Genomic DNA, 20,308 nt, shown 5'->3' with positions numbered 1-20,308 from the left:
CTAGATTTATCTTGGTCTTACAGTCGGGATTGTCATAAGACTGGCGTCCACGCCGAGGTGAGCGGTACGGGTGCTGAGTCCCAACGGGAGCGGGGGAACCATCATCCAGGTGACGACGTTCCGCGCGCTCAGCCCGCAGCAGGGCGATCTCAGCACGAGCCCTACTCAGCTCGTCTAGTGCATGGTCCAGCTCCGTGTTTAGCACGACGGCTAGGTTGACTGTGCTGCTCAACCTAGGATTGCCCTCACCGACAGGTGAGACAATCACGCCTCCTGTGCTGCCAGATGGACGGCGGGGGTAATACTTCAGGTCAAGACCGTCAGCTACCCCACCGAAAACCAAGCAGTAGTGCGAAAGCGCACGTCGTGCAGCATCTTGCATGGCTGCCTCAGCTGAGTCCCGCTCAGAGATAGAATAGTGCTCTGAGCAAGCCTCCGCGCCCTGGAGACTGTTCTCCGGACGGCGCACCAAACAGGTCGCCTCCCAACGGTACGGGTAGACCCCGCGACTATGCTGGTAGACCACACAGCGATACTCGATGGACCAAGTACGTCGGTCAAGTGCCCGACGTAGCAGGGTATCGAGCGCATCATGGAAGTGACACCCGCGAGCAGCGTCGCGAGTGATGGGTCGAGCAACCCATCCTTCCGGCTCATGGTCAGCAGGGAAGTCAGTGTCGTGGCTCAGGCTGTCGTCGTCATCTCCGTCGTCTAGGTCTCCTCCAGCAGCTACTCCAGAAGCTGGGGCGCCCAGTGGTGGTGCAGGGGGCGCCTCCAGGGGAAGCACAGGAGAGCAGCTCCTCACAGACTCTATCTCCTGCTGGAGCGAGAAAGAAGAGCCCTGCTGCCCCTGTCGTCGACGTTCCTGCTCCTCATGCAGGCGGTGGTGCAGTCTCTCCAAGTGGCTGGACTGTCCGGCCACGGGACGGCGAAGCGGACGCTCAGCAAGGCGGGAGGGTAAGAAGGGGATGACAGACTTTCGTGCAGTGTGTCTAAGTCGAGCCATCTACAAAAGACATCGCCAGCAAAAGGGTGAGAACAGAATCAATATGACCAGCAAGTAATGAATCATAAATAAATGAAGGATCAGAACAAAACATAATTTTCAGCAAGGTATAATATATAGTAGAGCATAGATTGGGTCGGTATGACCAACTTTTGAAGGGATATCAAAATCAAGGAAGGGACAGAGGTCTATAGTCCTTAGAACGACCATTCTACTCTAGGTTAGCGGCCCTACAGTCAGCACGGCTCTGATACCACTTATGTCACACCCGGTTTTAGAAGGTAAACCGAATGCGAACCATGTATGTGCCAGGATCAGTTATTCACGTACACAGCAGTTACATAGCATGGACATCATCACACAGTGCTCAAAACAGTATTAATAGGGAAATAATAGTCGATTACATCATACGTCTGAGACGTCCATATAGTCTTTACAATAAATCAAAGTGCGGAAAAGAAACGTAGATAAACGCGGCCTTCACAGGCAGCCGACTGGGGGTTGCCGCTAACCCACGCCTAGAACTCGTCGTAGTCTTGGAACTCCTGGAAGTCTCCTTCCACAGATTCATCTTCGCCTGAGCAGTGGTTGCAATGCTGACAACCTGGGGATGAGGGGGGGTTTGGTGTGTAGAGCAAGGGTGAGTACACATCAACATACTCAGCAAGCATCCTGTTTGGCTGTAGTGGACTAGCTTTATGTGGGGATAAGTCAAGCAGTTGCTTTTAGTTGGTCAGATTATTACTTACTAGTAGGAAGCCAGGTTTTAGCATTAACCCAAGTTATTAACCTAAAGTACCCTTTCCAAACGGAAAGAATACCACTTACCATTACCATAAGCATAATCATAACCAGCCTCATTGTCATCTGTAAACCAAAATGTCTCTGATCAAGTACCACTAATCATTGGAGCTCCCTTGGCCGCTCATAACCGCGAGCACGGCTGATATATCAGTTTTCAAACACTCTGCAGAGGTTGTGCACTTTACCCACAAGCCGTGATTCCCTCTTGCCTCGGGCCGATCAAACCCTTAAACACTACCAAGGTGAATAGGCAGGGTTTCACTACGTAGCCTTTACAAAGATTCCCCGGGGCTGTAGCCGCCCGTTAGGTTTCCTAAATGTACCGCACTCCTCCCCAAGGGACAAATCAACCTTGGCAGAGCGAGCCGCATACACCGAGCCCCATTGACGGCACAACGGCTAAGCGAACTACACCCCGGTTCCTCTAATTATTCAGCTAAGGGCGTCCCATTCCACCCTCATGGTTGCACTGTTTTCCCGGGCGGTCATCCATAGAACAGGTCCTTACGGAGAGGCACTCGAGAAACCGCTCGAGCCCCCTTGAAGACCACAAGTACAACATCATAGTAAGAGAGGGGAAAACAGCGTATCATAGATAATCTCATCATGTTCATTGATTAGAGTTTGAGCAATAGCAAAAAGCTAAACAATAATAATCCGACCCAAATAGGTAAACAAGGACATGGATAACAAAAGCTAGTCAATCCTTAGGTATAAATATGTAATGCGGGAGGTGAATTAAAGAATTATTAGGACAGAGATAGGTCAAGGGACACTTGCCTCCACCAACCGACTGCTGCTCAGGGGCTTCTCCTGCGAATTCCTCGGGCTCTTCGACCGGATCGTTCTCTATGCGAGCACAAACATACATACATCCACATATTTAATACAAAAGAACAGTACACCATACAATAGAATGAAATAAGTAAACAGACATTCCACGCGGGCTCGCGAGTACGGTTAAGAGAGAAAGAGGAAAAGACAGTTGAGAAACGATCACATTACATGATTATAAATTAACCACTCACCTAATGAAAGGAAATTTAATGTAGACACTATGTTTAGCGTAAAGTAAAGTCATGTTTCATGTCTAGTCATTATAAGCAGGTGGAGATAAATAAAAAGGGTGGTCGCGCGGCGAGACGCGCAACATAGCACTCTAAAACAAATTAAGAAATTGACGACTCGTCACGCGACTGAGCACGTAACGAGACACTTCGCCTTAGTTATGAGGGGACGTAAAACGTCGCGCGACGAAACGCACGACGGCATACGTCGACTAAACTGAGTCCAAAGTGGAACGTCGCATGAATACGCACGCGGCGTTACACCTTAAACAACCTGAAATTAAAATGGATCGTCGCGCGACGAAGCGCACGACACAACACATAGATAGCATCTGAAATTAGACAAATCCGTCGCGCGGCGAAGCGCGCGACGCAGCACGCTAACTAACGGAGTTTGACACTAACTACCAACAAAAAAATAATCGCAGCGAGCGCGGGCGAGCGGGGACACGGTCGGGCGAGGCCGGGACGGGGCGGGGCGACCGGGCCGGGGCCGGGGCGGTTGAACCGGCCAGGGGCGGCCGGGTCGGCCGGGACGGCCAGGGAGCCGGGCCGAGCGGGCGAGGCGGCCGAGCCGGGGCCGGGCGGCCGAGCCGAGCGACGGGGGCGGGGCGGAGCGGGTTCGCCGGGGGGCGGGCTCGCCGGGGGCGAGGCGGGGCCGGCCGAGGACGGCGCGGGGGCGGGACGGGCGCAGCCGGGGGCGGCCGAGGCCGGCCGAGCCGAAGGCGGCCGGGGCCGGGGCCGGGGCGCGCGCCCACGGCGCGGGGGAGGGTGCCGACGGGGGGGGGGGGGGGGGGAAAGGAGGGAGGGGGAGGAGAGGAGGGAGGAGGGGGGCTCACCGTGGGCGGGAACGGCGGCGGCGGCGCGCAGGGGCGGCGGCGCTAGGGCAAGGGGCGGCGGCGCTAGGTTTGGGGAGAGAGAGGGTGAGAGAATGGCGGGCGGGGCCCGCGGGAGGGGTTTTTGGAAAAAGAAAAAAAAGGGGGGGCTGGGCCAAAATGGGCCCAAAGCGGGGGGGAAAGGGGCGCGCGGGTGGGCCGGCCAGGAGGCCCACGCGGGGGGGGGGGAGAGGGGGCGGCCGGCTGGGCCGATCGGCCAGCTGGGCCGGCGCGAGGGGGAGGGGGCGGCTGGGCCAAAATGGGGAAGGAGGGGGGGGAAGAAAAAGAAAAGGATTTTCTTTTTCTAAAATCTAATTTTCTTTGGATGAATGCTTTCACATTTTTAAACAATCAAAAGTATGCATGGTTCGGCATGATGCTTCACCCAAAATAAAGTATTTTAAGGTTTTGCTTTACACGGGGTCTAAAGCCAAAACCCGCTATAACTTTGGAAAAGATCAAGGTTTAGCGAGAAGAAAAGGGAAAAGGGAAAGGGTAACGCCTGAATTTGGTGAGAGAAAAGAAGAAAAAATTCTACCCCTAAATTCAGGGCGTTACAGTCGTCAGCCTCTCCACCGTTGTCCGTGGCGTACTCCTACAGAAGCTCATGCATGCCATCCACGTGATGGTCTTGTTCATGGTAAGGAGATAGTCTGTCTTGGTCAATTGGCATTGAGAGGTTCAGTTCAATCAGTGGTACTTCCATTGAGATGAACAAAACCGAGATAAGAATCGCAACCATTTTGTAGATGATGTCTGTAAGAACTTGACCAGGAGATCAATCCTTGTGTGGGTGAATCGGCTAGCAAGAACGGGTCAGTATCACCAGTTTAACCTGTCTTTGTCCTGTCATGCTTCAGAGTTTAGGTATCTGATTATTTTTCCTCAATGTTTAGGTTCATTTTTCAGCTATCTTCTACCAGAAAACATCTAGCTTTCCAGAGTAAGACACGTTCTTACTCATCCTGCATTTTCTGGTGAATTTGTGCCTGAAAATTCTTCTTATTAGGATTTATGCAATTGACCTCGGTTTTTAATAAACTGTTACGTAGACAGTAGACACCTAGACCTTGTTGTGAAACTTTACATTTTTTTAGTTTTAACTGTCCTATATACATCAACGAATTGAACCTCTGTTGGCCTGGTATTCCTTGGTGTAATGAGTGAATGACCATCCTAAATATTTTACAAGCAACTAATCTGGTAGACTGTTGGTCTTATTCAAAATAAGACGCACATTTGCGTGCCTCGGCTGGACTCTAGCAATTTTTTAGTGTAATACAGCGAAAGAGCACAAAAAACATTGAAGATAAAACAATAGACACCAAAAAAACAATATCCAACGGACAGAATGACGCCACAAAGCCAACATTACCTTACTGCCCCTTTTGGTTTAACAAACAATTTCTAGATAACACAAATTCATATACCATAACTTATAACAGATAACACAAATGCATATACCATGACTTATAACATAAATACTGTGACCTTGATGATAATCATGTGAATTCTGTTTTCAGCAAGGATTATAACACAATTTGGTTGATAAGCATCTATAGAGGCTGTGAAATTCCTTTTTCCATAAATCTCAAATCGACTCCAAAAAGTTCCTCTCTTGCGCATATAAAGTTCCAATTGTTGTGATGGTTTTCCTCGGATAAGTTGTTGGCTTTATCCGCCCCCTGCCTCGCCATGTGCTCCTTGTCTTAGAACTCGGAGATAGGCTGACAATTCTAGGTTCTTGTAATAATGGTCGTGGTTAATTTTCATTAATCGTGCCTTATTATCATCATCTAGGAGTAATTACTTTGGTTTGCCCTAATCATCTCGTGATTGCCTACAAGGAACCCCAACCCCTTGCTGGTGTTGTGCTTTTGTTAGAACTACTATAAGTATACCCAGTCACGTCACTTTGTCCTAGCCTACTTTGATTTTGATGGTTTTGTGAGCCGGAGGCCATTGGTGCGATGTGGCAGGCTTTTCTTCATGGTTCCCATCGATGTGTTTTTGTTGGGTTATCTCGTCAGAACTGTATAAACAGGCGCCTACCCGCTTCACCATTCCTCGGTCTTTTGAAGCATTTCATTACATCGATTTGCTTCTTATATGCATCTTGTTGTATTGCTTTTGTGTTGCTCTACCTGCATGAGCATGAATTCAGGTGAGCATGTGATGGTATTTTTCTTCTTTGGATTATGAAGTGGTAGTGGATACCCTTCTTAGATAGGCAGGTCTTATGATATTGTTAGTTTGTACAGCTTAGTGGTCTGAAATCTTGGTCTCACCATTCAATTACACAACGATTTGTTGCAACAAGAAAGGGCAGATAAGATCGAAATTAGATAGAGGTTAAAGAATTAGTTCAGGTTAGATGGAAGTTAGTTGGTTAGTTAGCTACGAAATATAGTCTTATCTGCAAGCCATCCATTTTAGATTTAAATGGATTAGAGTTAGCTTTGACTAATTTTTGGTTCCATTGACCTTTTCAGGATCAAATTAGATATGCGCTATTTTTAGCGAAGGTATTTTTTGAATAGTTTTATAGATTCCTAGGATTTTGCATATTTTGTTTAAGCAACCCTTTATTTGTTTTATGCTACTTAATTCAGGCAGCCTGTTTTCGTTCCACAAATCTACGGTCTCTGTAGACTTGTTTATACCTGATAGCCAAGATGGAGACTAAACTCATCACTTGTATACTCATCTCCGCAACCAGGCTTCATTCTATTTCATTTGTTTCAAAATTGTTGTTGGCCATTTTCTGGGTGTCGAGTAGGAAGGGTTATTTACTAGCTCCTGTCAATTCAATATTTGGTCTCCAGAGAAACTTGCCAGTCTCTCTCTCCCTCTTCCCACCTGATTTTCGCGATGGGTCGTTTATCATTTTGCTTTGTGATGAATACTTGTTGTCTCTGAAGAAACTGCGATGCAGGCTGATGCTGCCACTAACCCTCCTCTTGGTGTGTGCTACACTTGTAGTAGGATGTAGCAATATTAGTGGTTAATGCCATGACTTACTTTAACAATAGCTTATTGAATTGACGTTGATAGATAGCTGCTGAAATACATCACTGCCTTATTTACAACAATCGGCTTCATTCCAGTGTTATTTTTGGCTCCAAAATAACTTGCACGTACATATTTATGCATGTCTCCACAAGAAACGGTAACAAGCTAAATTTGACAACGCTGCAGGAAACCACGTGCAAGCTTATTGGAAGAGTTACAACAGGAGGACAACCCTATAGATGAGGTTGGACCTTTTACTACTTCACTGGTTGTCTCAAATTACTCAACAGTCGAGACACAAGTGAGTAGCACTAAAAAAAGGTGAGCATCGCATATGGCTGATTCCTACTATTATTTCAGATTCATACCATTTGCCTGTGTATATCTATATGATAAAATGTTTTATCTTTAGGGCTCGTGCATCATCTACCGAAAAAATTGCAAAGAAGCTCTTTGCAAATGAAGATGCAAAAAATAATGGTGAGGCTGAGTTGTTGAAGCCAGACACAGTGGAAGGAACTGATATTGAAATTCCTGAATTCAATGTGTCTTGCGAGCCCCAAAAGATTAGCCCAAAATTCCAGAATACCATGAGGCATTTTGATGCATCGGAAATTCGGAATTCCTATATGCACCTGCAATTTGTGTCTTGATGTGATGAAACCACTGCAGATTGAACAACTCATGGACCAAGAGGTTGTTAATTTATCAGGTGGAGAGCTCCAAAGAGTTGTTATGTGCCTCTGCCTTGGAAAGGTAATATTGTTGTTCTGTTTAATACGTTGCTTTGTCTACATGATGCATTCCTTGATTGGTATAATATAATGTTACATGAATAAGATAGATGTGTTCTAGGTGTTTCACAACTTTGCACCCAAGTATACATTTCTTGCATTTCAACTACGTTGGAAAGTGTTTCATGGAAAAGTGCACCCTGCACCTTAGCCAAAGACCTTTTCGATTCATTAGTGCTAATATAAGATGGGGAATCAACATTATATAAGATAAACTGGTAGCTGATCTTGAGATTTGCCTTTTCCTTAGGTTCACCGCGTCTGTATGAAACATTAGTTAGGAGCCTAAGGGCCGATGTTACTACATTAGTACTGCTAATGTCGCGACTGAACTTGAACAACATGCTCAAATAGCAACAAGTCAAATCTGTAGCTAGCAAGGTCACTAAAAATCTTAGATTATATGGTTGGTTTTGCATTAGCGATATTAATCTTTTGGTTCCTTGATTTGTTCCTTTGTCGGTAACGTAGAGGTGCTGGTCTGGATGCTAGCTGGATTTCACCGTGGTCAAGCCTTGTGATGAAATCAGATGATGATGACGCAATTGGCTTCTGTGACCTACAATTATGGGCAGCTGATGGTACCTAGAACCTCACTACACTGGATGATAGGTGAATAAGCATACAATAGTTGAGTGTTGTCATCAGGTTGCATCTAGAAGCCCCATGACTGAGATTGTGAGCTCATGTATCTGTCGACCATTGTATTACTCACTCTTTCTCAGTATAAGTTGAGTACTCAGCATACTACATATATCACTTAATTTGTTGTTTTCATAATACACAGTTTTATTCATTGTATACTTTCAAGTGTTCATATATATATATATAAGTGATACAGCGCCCGATAGGGCGCTATTTTTTCTAGTATTTATAATCTCCGGTGACTCTTGTCGTGTCCTGTACTATCCAGGACGGATAGCGCTCGGGGACAGGAATACCATGTGACCGGAGTGACGTGACGTCCGTAGGGAAGAAGAGAAGCAAATCGTGGTGGAGTATGCGCACGCTCTACCTGCTTCACGCACGCACGCAGACACGCAGGTGACGCAGCGCCGCGTAGCTCACCGCCAATCGCAGCAGCTGAGTGTGCCGCGTGCGCCTGACAGGTACGAACTCTCGCAGTGACAACTGACAAAGCCATGGCATGGCTCTCCTCGCTTCGCTGCGCCGCATGACGGCATGAGCTCGGTGTCTAGGCCCTAGGGGTCGACGTCGGCGCCGGCTCGCGAGGAATGTAGCTATGTGATGTGTGGCGGGCTGCATGGGGATGGGCCGCCCCTCCTAGTTTTTTTATCCTTTTAGAACTATTTTTATGAAATATAATCATGATTTTTTTAAAAAAAAACTACTAATTCATTTGACCACAACAATCTTCCTGGCACGTTTAAGGAAATCAGACCGCTTCCAAATTGACTTCTATATTGTTTTGTTAAGTTATAATTTTCTTGACACGAATTTACATCTTTCAGCTATATACGTGCCACCGGTTGCACTGCGCCACCTTTTGTACAGACCGGTTGACCCGCATCCGTACCTCACAACGTTTGCTATTTGATGTATTCATTTGTTAATTGATACATTCGACTATACGTTGATAAATACGTTCATGACTTGTTGATTGTACTGTTAAGTTGTTAATTGTTGCAAAACCTATCGTAACTTAGGCAATTTTAATTTACAATAACATGATGATGATCCGGCGCAGCAATGGGCAAATCAATTCTTTACAAGTGGCGGAGGTAGCAATCAAAACTCGACCAATTAACCTACAGATGATGGTGGCCAGCCTTGAGTTATATCTTTGGTTACATGCTTCTACGTGGTTGTTGTATTCACTTCTGTGATGGACTATGAACTTGTATGTATGAACTATTTTGTCAGGATGTGGCTAATCGATGTTGTTAAAATAGAGTACTACACACAAGGGCAGTAGCAAGTGGAGGATGATGCTTGGATGTCTCGAGATTAGGGATGGTAATGGGCTCTAGATTTTACACTATAAAATCTAAGGATCGAATCGGATTATGGTCGGGCTCTATTTCTATTCATTTTTGGACTAAAATTAATTAAGCCCTCAAACAGATTGTGAAGAGACATTCGGATCATGATCCATTACCTACTCAAGATGTTGATGGATTGGAGACCGAATACTTCAAGAAAAGGGAGAAGAAACAGATAAAGGTGGTCCCAAGCAAATGAATCAGGTTATGGTAGATGATTGGGGTGAGCATACTTAATTTGTGGGATGTTACAAGTGCATTCTACTTTCTCAAGGTCTTCCACGAGCGACGCGTGTTGTCGTTCTTCTTCCCGGCAACCGTTCAAGGGACTGCACGGCGTATCGTATGGCTACATCAAACAAACAGTCTCGTGTAATACCTTGAGCATCAGTCCCTCCCCACGGTACACTCTGTTTTTATATCTGTGCATGTTTCATTGTTATTTACTGCTTATGCGAGTAGTTATATATATACATGTCATCATATACATCACACTATTTTTAATCATTTTTCTTGATTAAATTAAAACTGAAAATGCATAAATTTCTAACATTTGAGAGTCTAAATTTGGTTGTTTGTTGCTGGAGTGAAAGTAAAAAAAAAATGAGCCAACGTAAATAGATGGACGCATCTAAATTAAGAATAGGAACCCGAAGTTGCCCTTGGTGTATGGATGAAAATATCGATTTTTATTTTGGGTACGAAATCTAGACGAATGAATTTAGTGATAAACGATTTTTGCTGTATGGATGAAAAATATCAATTTCGTGTTGTGTACGAAGTCTAGACAGATGGATTTGGTGATAAATGATTTTTGCTGTATGGATGAAAATATCAATTTCGTTTTGTGTACGAAGTCTAGACAGATGGATTTGGTGATAAATGGTAACGGTGTGTAGATTTCTCGTTCCAGTAGGAGCAAGCGAATGTACTTTATTTCAAAATGAGAAAAGAGAGTGCAAAAGGAAAAATTGTCTTACAAGACGAGGAAGAAGATGGGAAGATGAGAAATGAAAGAGAGTGCAAAAGGAAAAATTGTCTTACAAGACGAGGAAGAAGATGGGAAGATGAGAAATGAAAGAGAGCGCAAAAAGGAAAATACAAAAAATTATCCGACCTGCCGGATTCGAACCAGCGACCTAAGGATTGATCTGCAAGCACTACAGTCCTCCGCTCTACCAACTGAGCTAAGGTCGGATACGTTTTATCTAAAGTTTATGTTAGTATATAACGGCTTACAAACTAACTGATCTAAGCTTTAAGGAACCAGAATATATATTGTACATCCTCATCGCATGTGGCAATGCCACAATAATTCAGCTTGCACAGGACACGAAACCTCCACAGCTCCACTGATGATATCCATGCTTGATGATAGTACGAGCCTCTAAGCAGAGACCTGACGGCGTATCTCCGGCAAAGCGTCCTCTATTCGGACATGACCGAGTAGATGACGACCCATAGGAACCGATTCATACCTTGTTTATTTGTGTCGGATTGCACCTGGAATCGTTCCGACTAATCAAAGTTTATATAAATTAGAAAAGCAATCCGGTTTATTTGTGTCGGATTGTACCTGAAATTATTTCGACTAATCAAAATTTATATAAATTAAAAAAGCAATTCGGTTAGAAATCGTTCCGACCCACCCATCCAGCACAAACGATCAAGGCCCAATGAATTGCAGACACCCGCGGGACGGATAATCCACGATTCCGAGTTAATCATTTCTCGGGCCGGCCCTGCGCGCGCGCAATCATCCTTTTCCACCGGCGACACACTCTTCTGCGCTCAAGGCCCAGCTGCACGCACGCGACACGCTTTATAGGTATGCCGCCATCATGGTGACCTTTCTCTCTCTCTCTCTCTCCTTCCTTGGAACGGAACCCTTTTTGTCGTCGCCGTCGTGCCTTTTTGTCATCAAGGTCCTGATGAGGCGTCAGGTGGTTGCGTTGCATGAAGAGAAGGACCTGATGAAGGAGAAGTTTGCCAAGCTGCTGCTCGGGGAGGACATGTCCGGGTCCGGGAAAGAGGGTGCCCTCCGCGCTCGCCCTCTCCAACGCCGTCACCAACCTCGCAGGTGGCTAGCCATCTCCTTCCTGTCGAATTCGATCGCTGCACAGGCCACGACTCTTTCTGTTTAGTTTTTTTTTAAAAAAAAATTTCATGCGCGCCCTGTTCGCTAGCCTCTGTATTCGGCGAGCAACGGAAGCTGGAGCCCATGGCCCCGGACAGAAAGGGGAGGTGGAAGAAAGAAGTGTGGGCTGGATTCTGTCCATTGCCGATCACATCGTCGAGTTCGTGGCCAAGAAACAAGTCATGGACAACGACACCGAGATGGAGGTCTTGATCGGTCTCCATCTTCTTCATCTCCGGGCGGCGGTAACACTCTCTTCTGCTCGTCACACACAGCTGATGGGCACGCAGCAGAGACGGGATCTCCAGGCGAACATTCCAGCGTTGCGTAAACTTGACACGATGCTTCTCGTAAGCACCACCACTCCGTGCATACCACGTGAGCGAGCCTCTCTCCTTTTCTGCTGTGTTCTTGCTTACCCACCGAGCAGAGCTAGCGCTGCATCGAACAGGACTACCTGGACAACTTCAAGGAACGCAACGAGTTCTGGTACGTGAAGCGCGACTCGTGCTCAGAGAGTGAGAACGAGCCAGGAGAGGGCCAACGAGAAATGGTGGATCCCAATCGTCAACGTGCCCCCCGGCGGGCTCTCCCCGACCTCTAGAGCCTGGCTCCTGCACCAGAAGGAGCTGGTGAACCAGGTGCTCAAGGCGGCCATGGCCATCAACGCCAACTGCCTCAATATGGAGGTGAGCATCCCGAACACGTATATAAACACACTCCCCAAGGTCGAACAGGCACTTCCTTGGCATGCATGAACATGTACAGCTTCTGAAACGAACCCCTTCTTTTTCCTGGCTGTGGCTGGCAGAACGGGAGAGCCAGCCTCGGGGACGCGCTGTACCGGGTCATCACGGACGTGGAGTTCGACCCAAACGACTTCCTATCGACGATGGACCTGACGTCGGAGCACAAGATCCTGGACCTCAAGGACCGGATCGAGGCGTCGGTCATCATCTGGAACAGGAAGGTGCACAACAAGGACAGCAAGTCGTCCTGGGGATCCGCCGTCAGCCAGGAGAAGAGGGAGCAGTTCGAGGAGCGGGCGCAGACGCTGCTGCTCATCCTCAAGCACAGGCACAGGTTCCCCGGCATCCCCCTGTCCGCGCTCGACATCGCAAAGATCCAAGAGAACAGGGTGAGCAGAGCACGAGCACGAGCATGCGCGCGACGCAGTGCAACGCAGCCGTCCGTTTGGCTACCGATCTTTGCCGGTCCGGCCTGAATGCACTGACACATTATTGCCGTCATGGCCGGCGACGGCGACAACAGGACGTTGGGTTCGCGCTGCTGGAGAGCTACTCCAGGGTCCTGGAGAGCCTGGCGTTCAACGTCATGTCCCGGATAGAGGACGTCGTCCAGACCGACAACCTGGCCAGGGATATTGCCAAGAAGAACGCGCCGCCCGCGGCGGACCCCGCGGCCCGTAGGAGGACGACCCTGCTGGACTTCATGGGATGGAACAGGGACGCGCGCGGGATGGAACGGGGACGCCGAGGGCAAGAACGACGACGTATCGCCACAGTCGCACAGACTGATGAAGCTGCCGAACATCATGACCAACCTCAAGAAGACGTACATGGACAAGCTGGACTTCTTCTTGACAACCTCATTTTTCTGCGATTTCCAATTTACTAAGAAAAAATAAACTAATTTTTTTATTTTTCTTAAAAAAATGAAAAACCCCATCTAGTTTGGGAGCCACAAAACCGGAGGGGGTTGAAGGGCTAAATTCTACTTCGTATTCAAAATTTAATAAGAAGGGGAATTTAGCTCCTCCAATTCACTCCGGTTTTATAGGCTTATAGCTTCCAAACTAGCTTTTAGTGTGAACAAGTCCCTCAGGTCGCCATTAGAGACGACGCTGACACGACATGAGATTTTTTGCATGGATCAAAGTGGGCTCTCGCTTCAGTAGCCGTCCGTCGTATCGACTTCCAAATTTTGTAGACTTCCTCTTCTCATGTACGATTCCAAGGCTTTGACTATTGTATCAAAGCCATCGATAAACAGAGAAAAATTAGAGCTAAAAGACTTCGACCTCACATATATACAGACATGTGAGATTACAAAGAATATATATGGGCCTGTTTGGTTTGTGGCTAAATATGCCACACTTTGCCTAAGGTTAGTCGTTCGAATTGAATAACTAACCTTAGACAGAAAAGTTAGGCAAAGTGTGGCAACTGAGGTAGTGAACCAAACAGGCCCGTAATCACTCATTGACCCTCCTTTATAGTCTAAGGAGCGACATCAGTTATAGGATAGACACAGACTCGGTACCTAGTTGAACATGTGACCGAGTTGGTCCCAAATTTGTATGTGAATCGAACTATATCGTTACAAGTGTTAGAACATTTGGCATATCTTCTATTTTGATAAGATCTTTTCCATATATACGCTTCTGAAATCCTTGTCACTTCAGGCCTCCTTCTAGTCTTGATCATCGAGTCTTTGGGCTCTCGGCCAAGCCCATAGGCTCATCCGTACATGTCCTTCTTCATAAAGGTTGATCTTGGTACCCCTGATATATATCATTAACAGTAGCTCCAGATTCTTATTTGGTCAAGTCATTTATTCAAGCAAGTAAGACTTTTTACTTGATTCTTATTTGTGGTTTGAGAAATCATACAAGAGACTACCATAGAATGATATGTGACATATGTGGTTTCAACAATCACGTTCTGTATGATTGTATGAGATGTCTTCCTTGGAACTATGGTCTTAAATTGTGTGGCACACCAATAAAAGATCAAAACTTCTTTTACATTGATGAATGTTATTGTAGTGTAACAACATCAGGATACATAGAGTACTAGAAAGAGAGTTAAGAGGGAGCATGACACAAGTTGATGGTCATGCTAAACCTGGACACGAGTGGGAGCCAGCGTGCGCATAGTTAGAGAGGTCCAGATTGCAGTGTGTATGTATCATGTGTCCTCTTTCTCCTTATCGATTGACAAATAAAATGGTATGGTCCTAATACCTTAAAATGTTGCTCAACTGTCCTGAATAGCTATTCTTTATAGCACTCTAGGACATAAGGGACCCTAGGACTTAGATCGACCGTGTCCAGCGGTTCACTAATATAGTCACCCAAAACATTGTTTTATATTGTAGGTTGCAATATTGATAGAGTAGAGTTTAAATATGAGTATGAGAATTGATAAGTTGTTGAAGATAACCTAGACATATCATTGAAGAAATGCTTTCAGTATATCAGTACTTATTGCGAAACAGTGAAAGCGCTGCATGACCGGTAGGACCAATAGTACCACGAAAGAAAAGACTATCCAAAGGGGGGAAAAGGTACTCCTCTACAGTTCCACTCTATCCCGTTGGTGCATTGATTCTTATGTTTATTTCTTTAGCAAAGTTCTTATGCTTATCGCCTGGTTTTCTTGAGAAATGACAAGATGTTACTCCCATGGTTGCCCTTCTTTTTGTGATCGCCTAGAACAACGTGAACATCCTGCCAAAAGTACAAAGAAAAAAATCTCGTTCCGATCAACATACCATCACAAAAATCTTTATACAGTTTGAATAACGTTGGATCACTTCGTGGTGTCTGTATAGTGTTGTGTTAGTACAGCATGTCAGATATGAAATACTCCATCCATTCTAAAATATTAGTCGTTTCAACATTTACTACATTCGTACAATGCTTAATGTATGTTTATATATATAGAGAGAGATTCACTGTCATTGTCAGCCATTTAAATATAGACATAAGATTAAAGGGCTAAAACGACTAATATTTTAGGACCCATAGAGTAATACTAATTCGTATAATGTACCAGCTTTCCTGTATATAGAAACGAAATATACCTCTGCTCTAAAAGAGAATGACCTTCTTATGGTCCTTGGGTTGTCCTCAACGTTTTCTGATACCACGGTATGTTCTTTTCCTAATAAGAATTGAACAGACAGACGATCTTTCAATGGATAAACATATATACAAGTTTAAAATATACTTTTTACCTTATTATTAAGCCTCGAGTAGAATTATAATGATAAATTGACATAAATTTTTAAGGTATACTAAACACCCATACAATTTGATTTTTTCACCCTCCAAAGACAGTATTATTGTCCCCTCTGTTGATGGGTTTAGCAGTTTAATTATATGGTCAGGCTCTTGCAAGTTGCTACACAATAATCCCTCCGTCCACGTGATTTAGTCGTTTTGGGTTTGTCCTAAGTCAAACTATTTAAACTTTAATCAATAATATATATATATATATATATATATATATATATATATATATATTAAAAGAAATTCTTTTAAACTAAAAGAATTATATATTATGGTAGTTCATGATAAATCTAGAAACTTTACTTTTATGTTGTAAAATCTTATGAAACATCTTATATAACTGATCAAAGTTGATACCGATGGATTTAGGATAAACCCAAAACGACTAATTCATGTGGACGGATAGAGTGGTTATTATCCAAATAACATTGCCATTTTTTTTTTGCTAAGTTGTTGCTTTAAAAGAATGAATATGGCCATAAGGGATCACTTAGAGGAACGTCACTATACTAAGAACGGTATAATATTTTATAAATATGGCCAGCATACTACATATATTAGTATTACCGATGGCTGGTTGAACATCATATGGCTTGAGAGTGAGGGTAGCTCCAGATACTGTTGAGCCAGTAATTTGCGGAAGTCGTGGACCATTTTCACTACAAATAAATATAGAAAAAATAATTAAATGATGTATCGAGTATACAACGTAATATAATAACGAAATGGTTAAAATTAACAAGTAATTAAAAAAAACCTCGAGCCGATTCCGTTTCCCAGTTTGGACATTTGAGTAGCTGTTGGAAAATATAGCGGTGAACCAAATCAATAATGACAGTTTTTGAATGAACCATCAACAATGATATAACCAGTTAATAATTGAGCGAAATGAAACTGGATAAAAAGGTACACTATTCAAAAACGAAGTATGCAATTCTTGTTTGCTATTTGGATGGACCAAAAGATATGATGCATATTGAAATAAATAAGATAATCGATGCTAAACTTGTGTGACTAGAAATATTCAGACAGGATTTGGAAAGAAAGAAAAACAGGAGAGCTGCTTATCTTTCCATGAAGAAAAGAAATAATGCTTAAGAAACTAGAACTACCAGATGAGGACACAACCGATCCACAGATGAATACAAAATAAGCTAATTGCATATGGAATGTTACAGTCTTTCATTCCTCTGACGAAGATTTGCTAAGCTAAACTAACTTTTCGTTTCGAAGGTTAGGTAAATGCATGGGTGCTAACGGTTCAGTAGAATGTCCGAATGTGAGATATAAATAGTTTGCGAGCAAAATCAAGAAGCTTTACATTGTGAGATGTAACGGCGATGATATCGAATGGCGTCAGGGTCCCCTCGTACAGACAAAAGCTTCAGAGAAACGGCGTACTGCTCGCATGTCAAAAGCCTCTGGCGCAATGAACAGACCACAGCAAAACTTAGTAGACCATTAAGGTTTCATTCGGCCATGCTCACTGGCAGTCCGTCGTAGATTTTTACTGACTATATGAATGGAAGAAATACCCTTGCCGCATGCAGATGTCTATGCTGATCTCCTGATAAAATCGCAGTGACAGAGAAGAATGAAGCTCTGGTCCGAAGATCACCTGTTTCAAGAAGTTGATCTTTCGTTCCGTCTGTGCGACTTCAGTCCTCTCCTGCAGCTTGTGCTCAAGCTTGGACGAAACTGTCCCCAGGTGATCGATCACAGCTACCACCGCATCGCATATGTAACCCTTTGTACCCTCCAGAATCCTTCGCATGCATGAGAGTAGAGCTGGAGCACACACATAATAACTCCAAGAGGGGAGAAAAAAAAGGTGACGTGTCTTGTGAAGTGTGAACCAATGTGTTCGTGGGGTGACAGAACGAGCTAGGGTAAGCTTATTACATCTTCTTCTTGTCGGTGCTGAGGAACGCCTTGGCGCAGCAGTCCGCCGCTTCGTGCAGCTGAGACCGCAGATCCTTGAGCTCCTGCACGGCCCAAGACGGCGGCAACAAGGCCGCACGGCGTCATGACAGGAAGGCCCAACACGACACGACACGACGCGACAGAGCGAAACTGACGAGCCGTTCAACGTACCCTGAGCGCGCCGTCGAAGCTCTCGGCACCCGGCGCGCCTAGCCGCGACGACGACCTGTCGAACGGCACCGCCGCGGTGCTCGTGGACGCCGCCCCGGCCGGCTGCTGCACCCCCGCCTCGCCGGCCTCAGCGTCCATCTCCGACCAGGACGAGAGCACTGCAGCACAGCAGGTACCAATGTGTCGCCGCTCCCTCGGCTTCACGATGGGTGCAAGCTACCTTGCACAGAAATGGCAAACGCAGACGAGCGCGAAGTTGTGAGCGTTCGGGGACAAATAAACCGGGGGCAAGGAGACAAGGCGCGCAGGCGGTCGCGTGACCTCCCTTTGGCGCGGGGCGGCGGGTCCGCACACGCGATGGCGCGAAGACGACGGGGTTTCCTTCCCTCCTCGAGCTCGAGGTCGAGGACCGACCGAGAGGCTCGGACGGCGCGGCGCCGTGCGCAGGGGCAGGGCTCGTCACGGGCGCGCTGGTACTTGCTCAGATGGTGCCGGTTGGATTCTTGTGTCTAGCGTTTTGTTTTGTTTGGTTTCGTGTCCATCCTGATTAAGGAATCTGCTGTTTGTTTACTGGCTGGCTCTCCATCTCCATCACCGACCGAATCCCTAGTGTAGAGCTTCCTCTGTCAGAATACGCGCACAAGTCAGGGGGCAATCTGCAAACCAGACATCCGATGCTGCGTGAGTGGACGAGAGGGCTCCGGCTCACATCTGCTGCGCCCGCCGCAGCAAGACGCGCCGGAGGAGGCCAAGCAAGCAGCTCTAGTCTTCGTCGCGTGGTTCCACCCACCCCCACACGCATCACCCACCGCGCGCCGCCTCGTGCGTGCCTCTCAATTCCGTCTCGTTCTGCAGCGGCTCTCGCCGGTGGCCTGCAGCAGCAGCAGCCATGATGATGGCGTGTGCCCTCGCCGTCGCCCAGCCAGCAGCATCTCTCGCGCCGCCATCCGGCAAGAGGACCCTCTCCGGCGGCCGCCCCCCGCGGCTGCCACCTCCCAGGCTTTCAGGTAAACTTGCCTTGGCCACACCGTGCTGCGCGCGTGGTGCAGGCAAGCTAATAAGGAGCCGCGCTGTCGTTGCCAAGGCTGCGCAGGACGGGTCGGAATCGTCCGGGACCGGGAGCATAGTGAAATACGTCACGAGCTCTGTGAGTTTCTTGCTCAAAAAGGCCTGAAATTTGAAACTTCTTCAAAAAGGCCAAATATTTCTTGCCTATCAGTATATTATACTAGTAAGCTGGAATTTGCCGCGACTTGCCTCATTGGCTTCAGTGTAAACTGTGCTGGCCTTCTCAAGATTATATTGGGACATCAACCCTGCAGCTTTAGGCTGATGCTTTCTTTGGTGACATTAGTACTTCCATGACCATGAGGCACTTATATTATGTAGTATGAATGAAGACTAACCAAACTCATATTGATTTTTTTTTCTTTTAAAAAAAACGAATACAGTTCAGCACCGCGGAAGACATTTTCGCCCTAGCTGGTATAGGCTTTGCCGCAGTAGCTGCATTATGGGCTTCGGTCAACCTCATTGAGGTACATATTCCAAAAGACATGTTGCAGCTTTCCATTCCTGACACAAGACAAGCCACGTAAGGTTAATGTGGTCCATGTTTAATTTCGCTCACCTTCAGATCATCGACAAGCTCCCGGTCCTTCCTCTTCTCTTTGAACTAGTCGGGATATTGGTTGCATGGGTAAGCTTTTGCCACACCTAATGTAGGCTCCTAGGGTTTACTCTAAAAGTTCACTATCATTTCAAATATTTTACGATGTTATTGTAAGTTTTTCCCGGGCCCTGATTATCACCTCCTCTTGACATTTTCAGCTTTTCATCTACAACAATCTCCTCTTCAAGCCAAAAAGGTAATAACTACTCCCGATAGGATGACCTGCATATGAATTGTATTGGTACTCTATCCACCTCAATCTACATGTATTGAGGTGTATTGACGAGTAAATTAAACTAATTTACACCTCAATCCAACTCAATACATATGAATTGACGTGAATATTATAGAGTACCCAAACAAAGCCTTCAAGAAAAAAAAATCAACGTGAAATGATTCCAAGAGAGTAATTTAAGCATTGTAGTTATGAACAGCTGCTCGATCCATCACGGCTCCTATTGTGCGTTTTGGATTGATTAGTCCATATTATCTGCAGGAAAGAATTTCTAGAGAACATCAAAAGCTCAGGATCTCGAATCCTGGGGCAGTAACCTTTGTAGGCGACAGTTGACAGCAACCACTCTGTCATGGGTTCTCTGCAAGCATGCCGAATGTAATTATGCAATGTAACTGTATGCGAGCTATGGGTGTTAACATTTTTTATTGTATAAGCATCACCAATTTTCTGTACAGGTTAGTGTGATTAAAATCGTTCTCCTAGTACCAGGACTTGGACTTGTACGAGCCTAATAAGAACATACGCCCGAATCCTTCCTGAACTGAATGCTTCGGCTATTGAATTTCACGT

General features: G+C 45.8%; 2 protein-coding genes, 1 non-coding gene and 1 pseudogene across 4 annotated transcripts; 2 read left to right on the top strand and 2 right to left on the bottom strand.

Moving 5' to 3' along the window:
- Window positions 1-10,672: 10,672 nt before the first annotated feature.
- Window positions 10,673-10,758, bottom strand: TRNAY-GUA (transfer RNA tyrosine (anticodon GUA)). Its single transcript is given in 2 exon segments — window positions 10,673-10,708; window positions 10,722-10,758. It is a non-coding gene; the product is annotated as a tRNA-Tyr (tRNA).
- Window positions 10,759-11,880: 1,122 nt separating this feature from the next.
- Window positions 11,881-14,502, top strand: LOC103636626 (rho guanine nucleotide exchange factor 8-like; annotated as a pseudogene).
- On the bottom strand, window positions 13,891-18,368 carry LOC100277011 (uncharacterized). 2 transcript variants are annotated; one of them, XR_002748990.2, is made up of 9 exons: window positions 17,829-18,368; window positions 17,637-17,719; window positions 17,353-17,500; window positions 17,056-17,155; window positions 16,492-16,531; window positions 16,302-16,393; window positions 15,527-15,606; window positions 14,884-15,170; window positions 13,891-14,222 (listed from the first exon to the last, which is right to left on the bottom strand). XR_002748990.2 is itself a non-coding variant. In NM_001150685.3 (8 exons), the coding sequence occupies exons 1-8, from the start codon at window positions 17,964-17,966 to the stop codon at window positions 15,084-15,086; spliced, it is 768 nt and encodes a 255-aa protein (NP_001144157.2). In that variant the 5' UTR covers window positions 17,967-18,351; the 3' UTR covers window positions 14,877-15,083. The 2 variants fall into 2 exon arrangements, 1 of the variants encoding a protein (NP_001144157.2); NM_001150685.3 differs by lacking the exon at window positions 13,891-14,222 and having other exon boundaries at window positions 14,877-15,170; window positions 17,829-18,351.
- On the top strand, window positions 18,282-20,279 carry LOC103636627 (protein CURVATURE THYLAKOID 1C, chloroplastic). The gene is made up of 5 exons (XM_008658983.3): window positions 18,282-18,975; window positions 19,280-19,366; window positions 19,465-19,527; window positions 19,659-19,696; window positions 19,997-20,279. Exons 1-5 carry the CDS (start codon window positions 18,718-18,720, stop codon window positions 20,049-20,051), a joined length of 501 nt encoding a protein of 166 aa, XP_008657205.1. The 5' UTR covers window positions 18,282-18,717; the 3' UTR covers window positions 20,052-20,279.
- The last annotated feature ends 29 nt before the right edge of the window (window positions 20,280-20,308 follow it).

The sequence above is a fragment of the Zea mays genome, chromosome 8 (assembly GCF_902167145.1).
Source record: "Zea mays cultivar B73 chromosome 8, Zm-B73-REFERENCE-NAM-5.0, whole genome shotgun sequence".
Classification (NCBI taxonomy): Eukaryota; Viridiplantae; Streptophyta; class Magnoliopsida; order Poales; family Poaceae; genus Zea; species Zea mays.
This window is presented reverse-complemented; position numbering and strand designations above follow the sequence as displayed.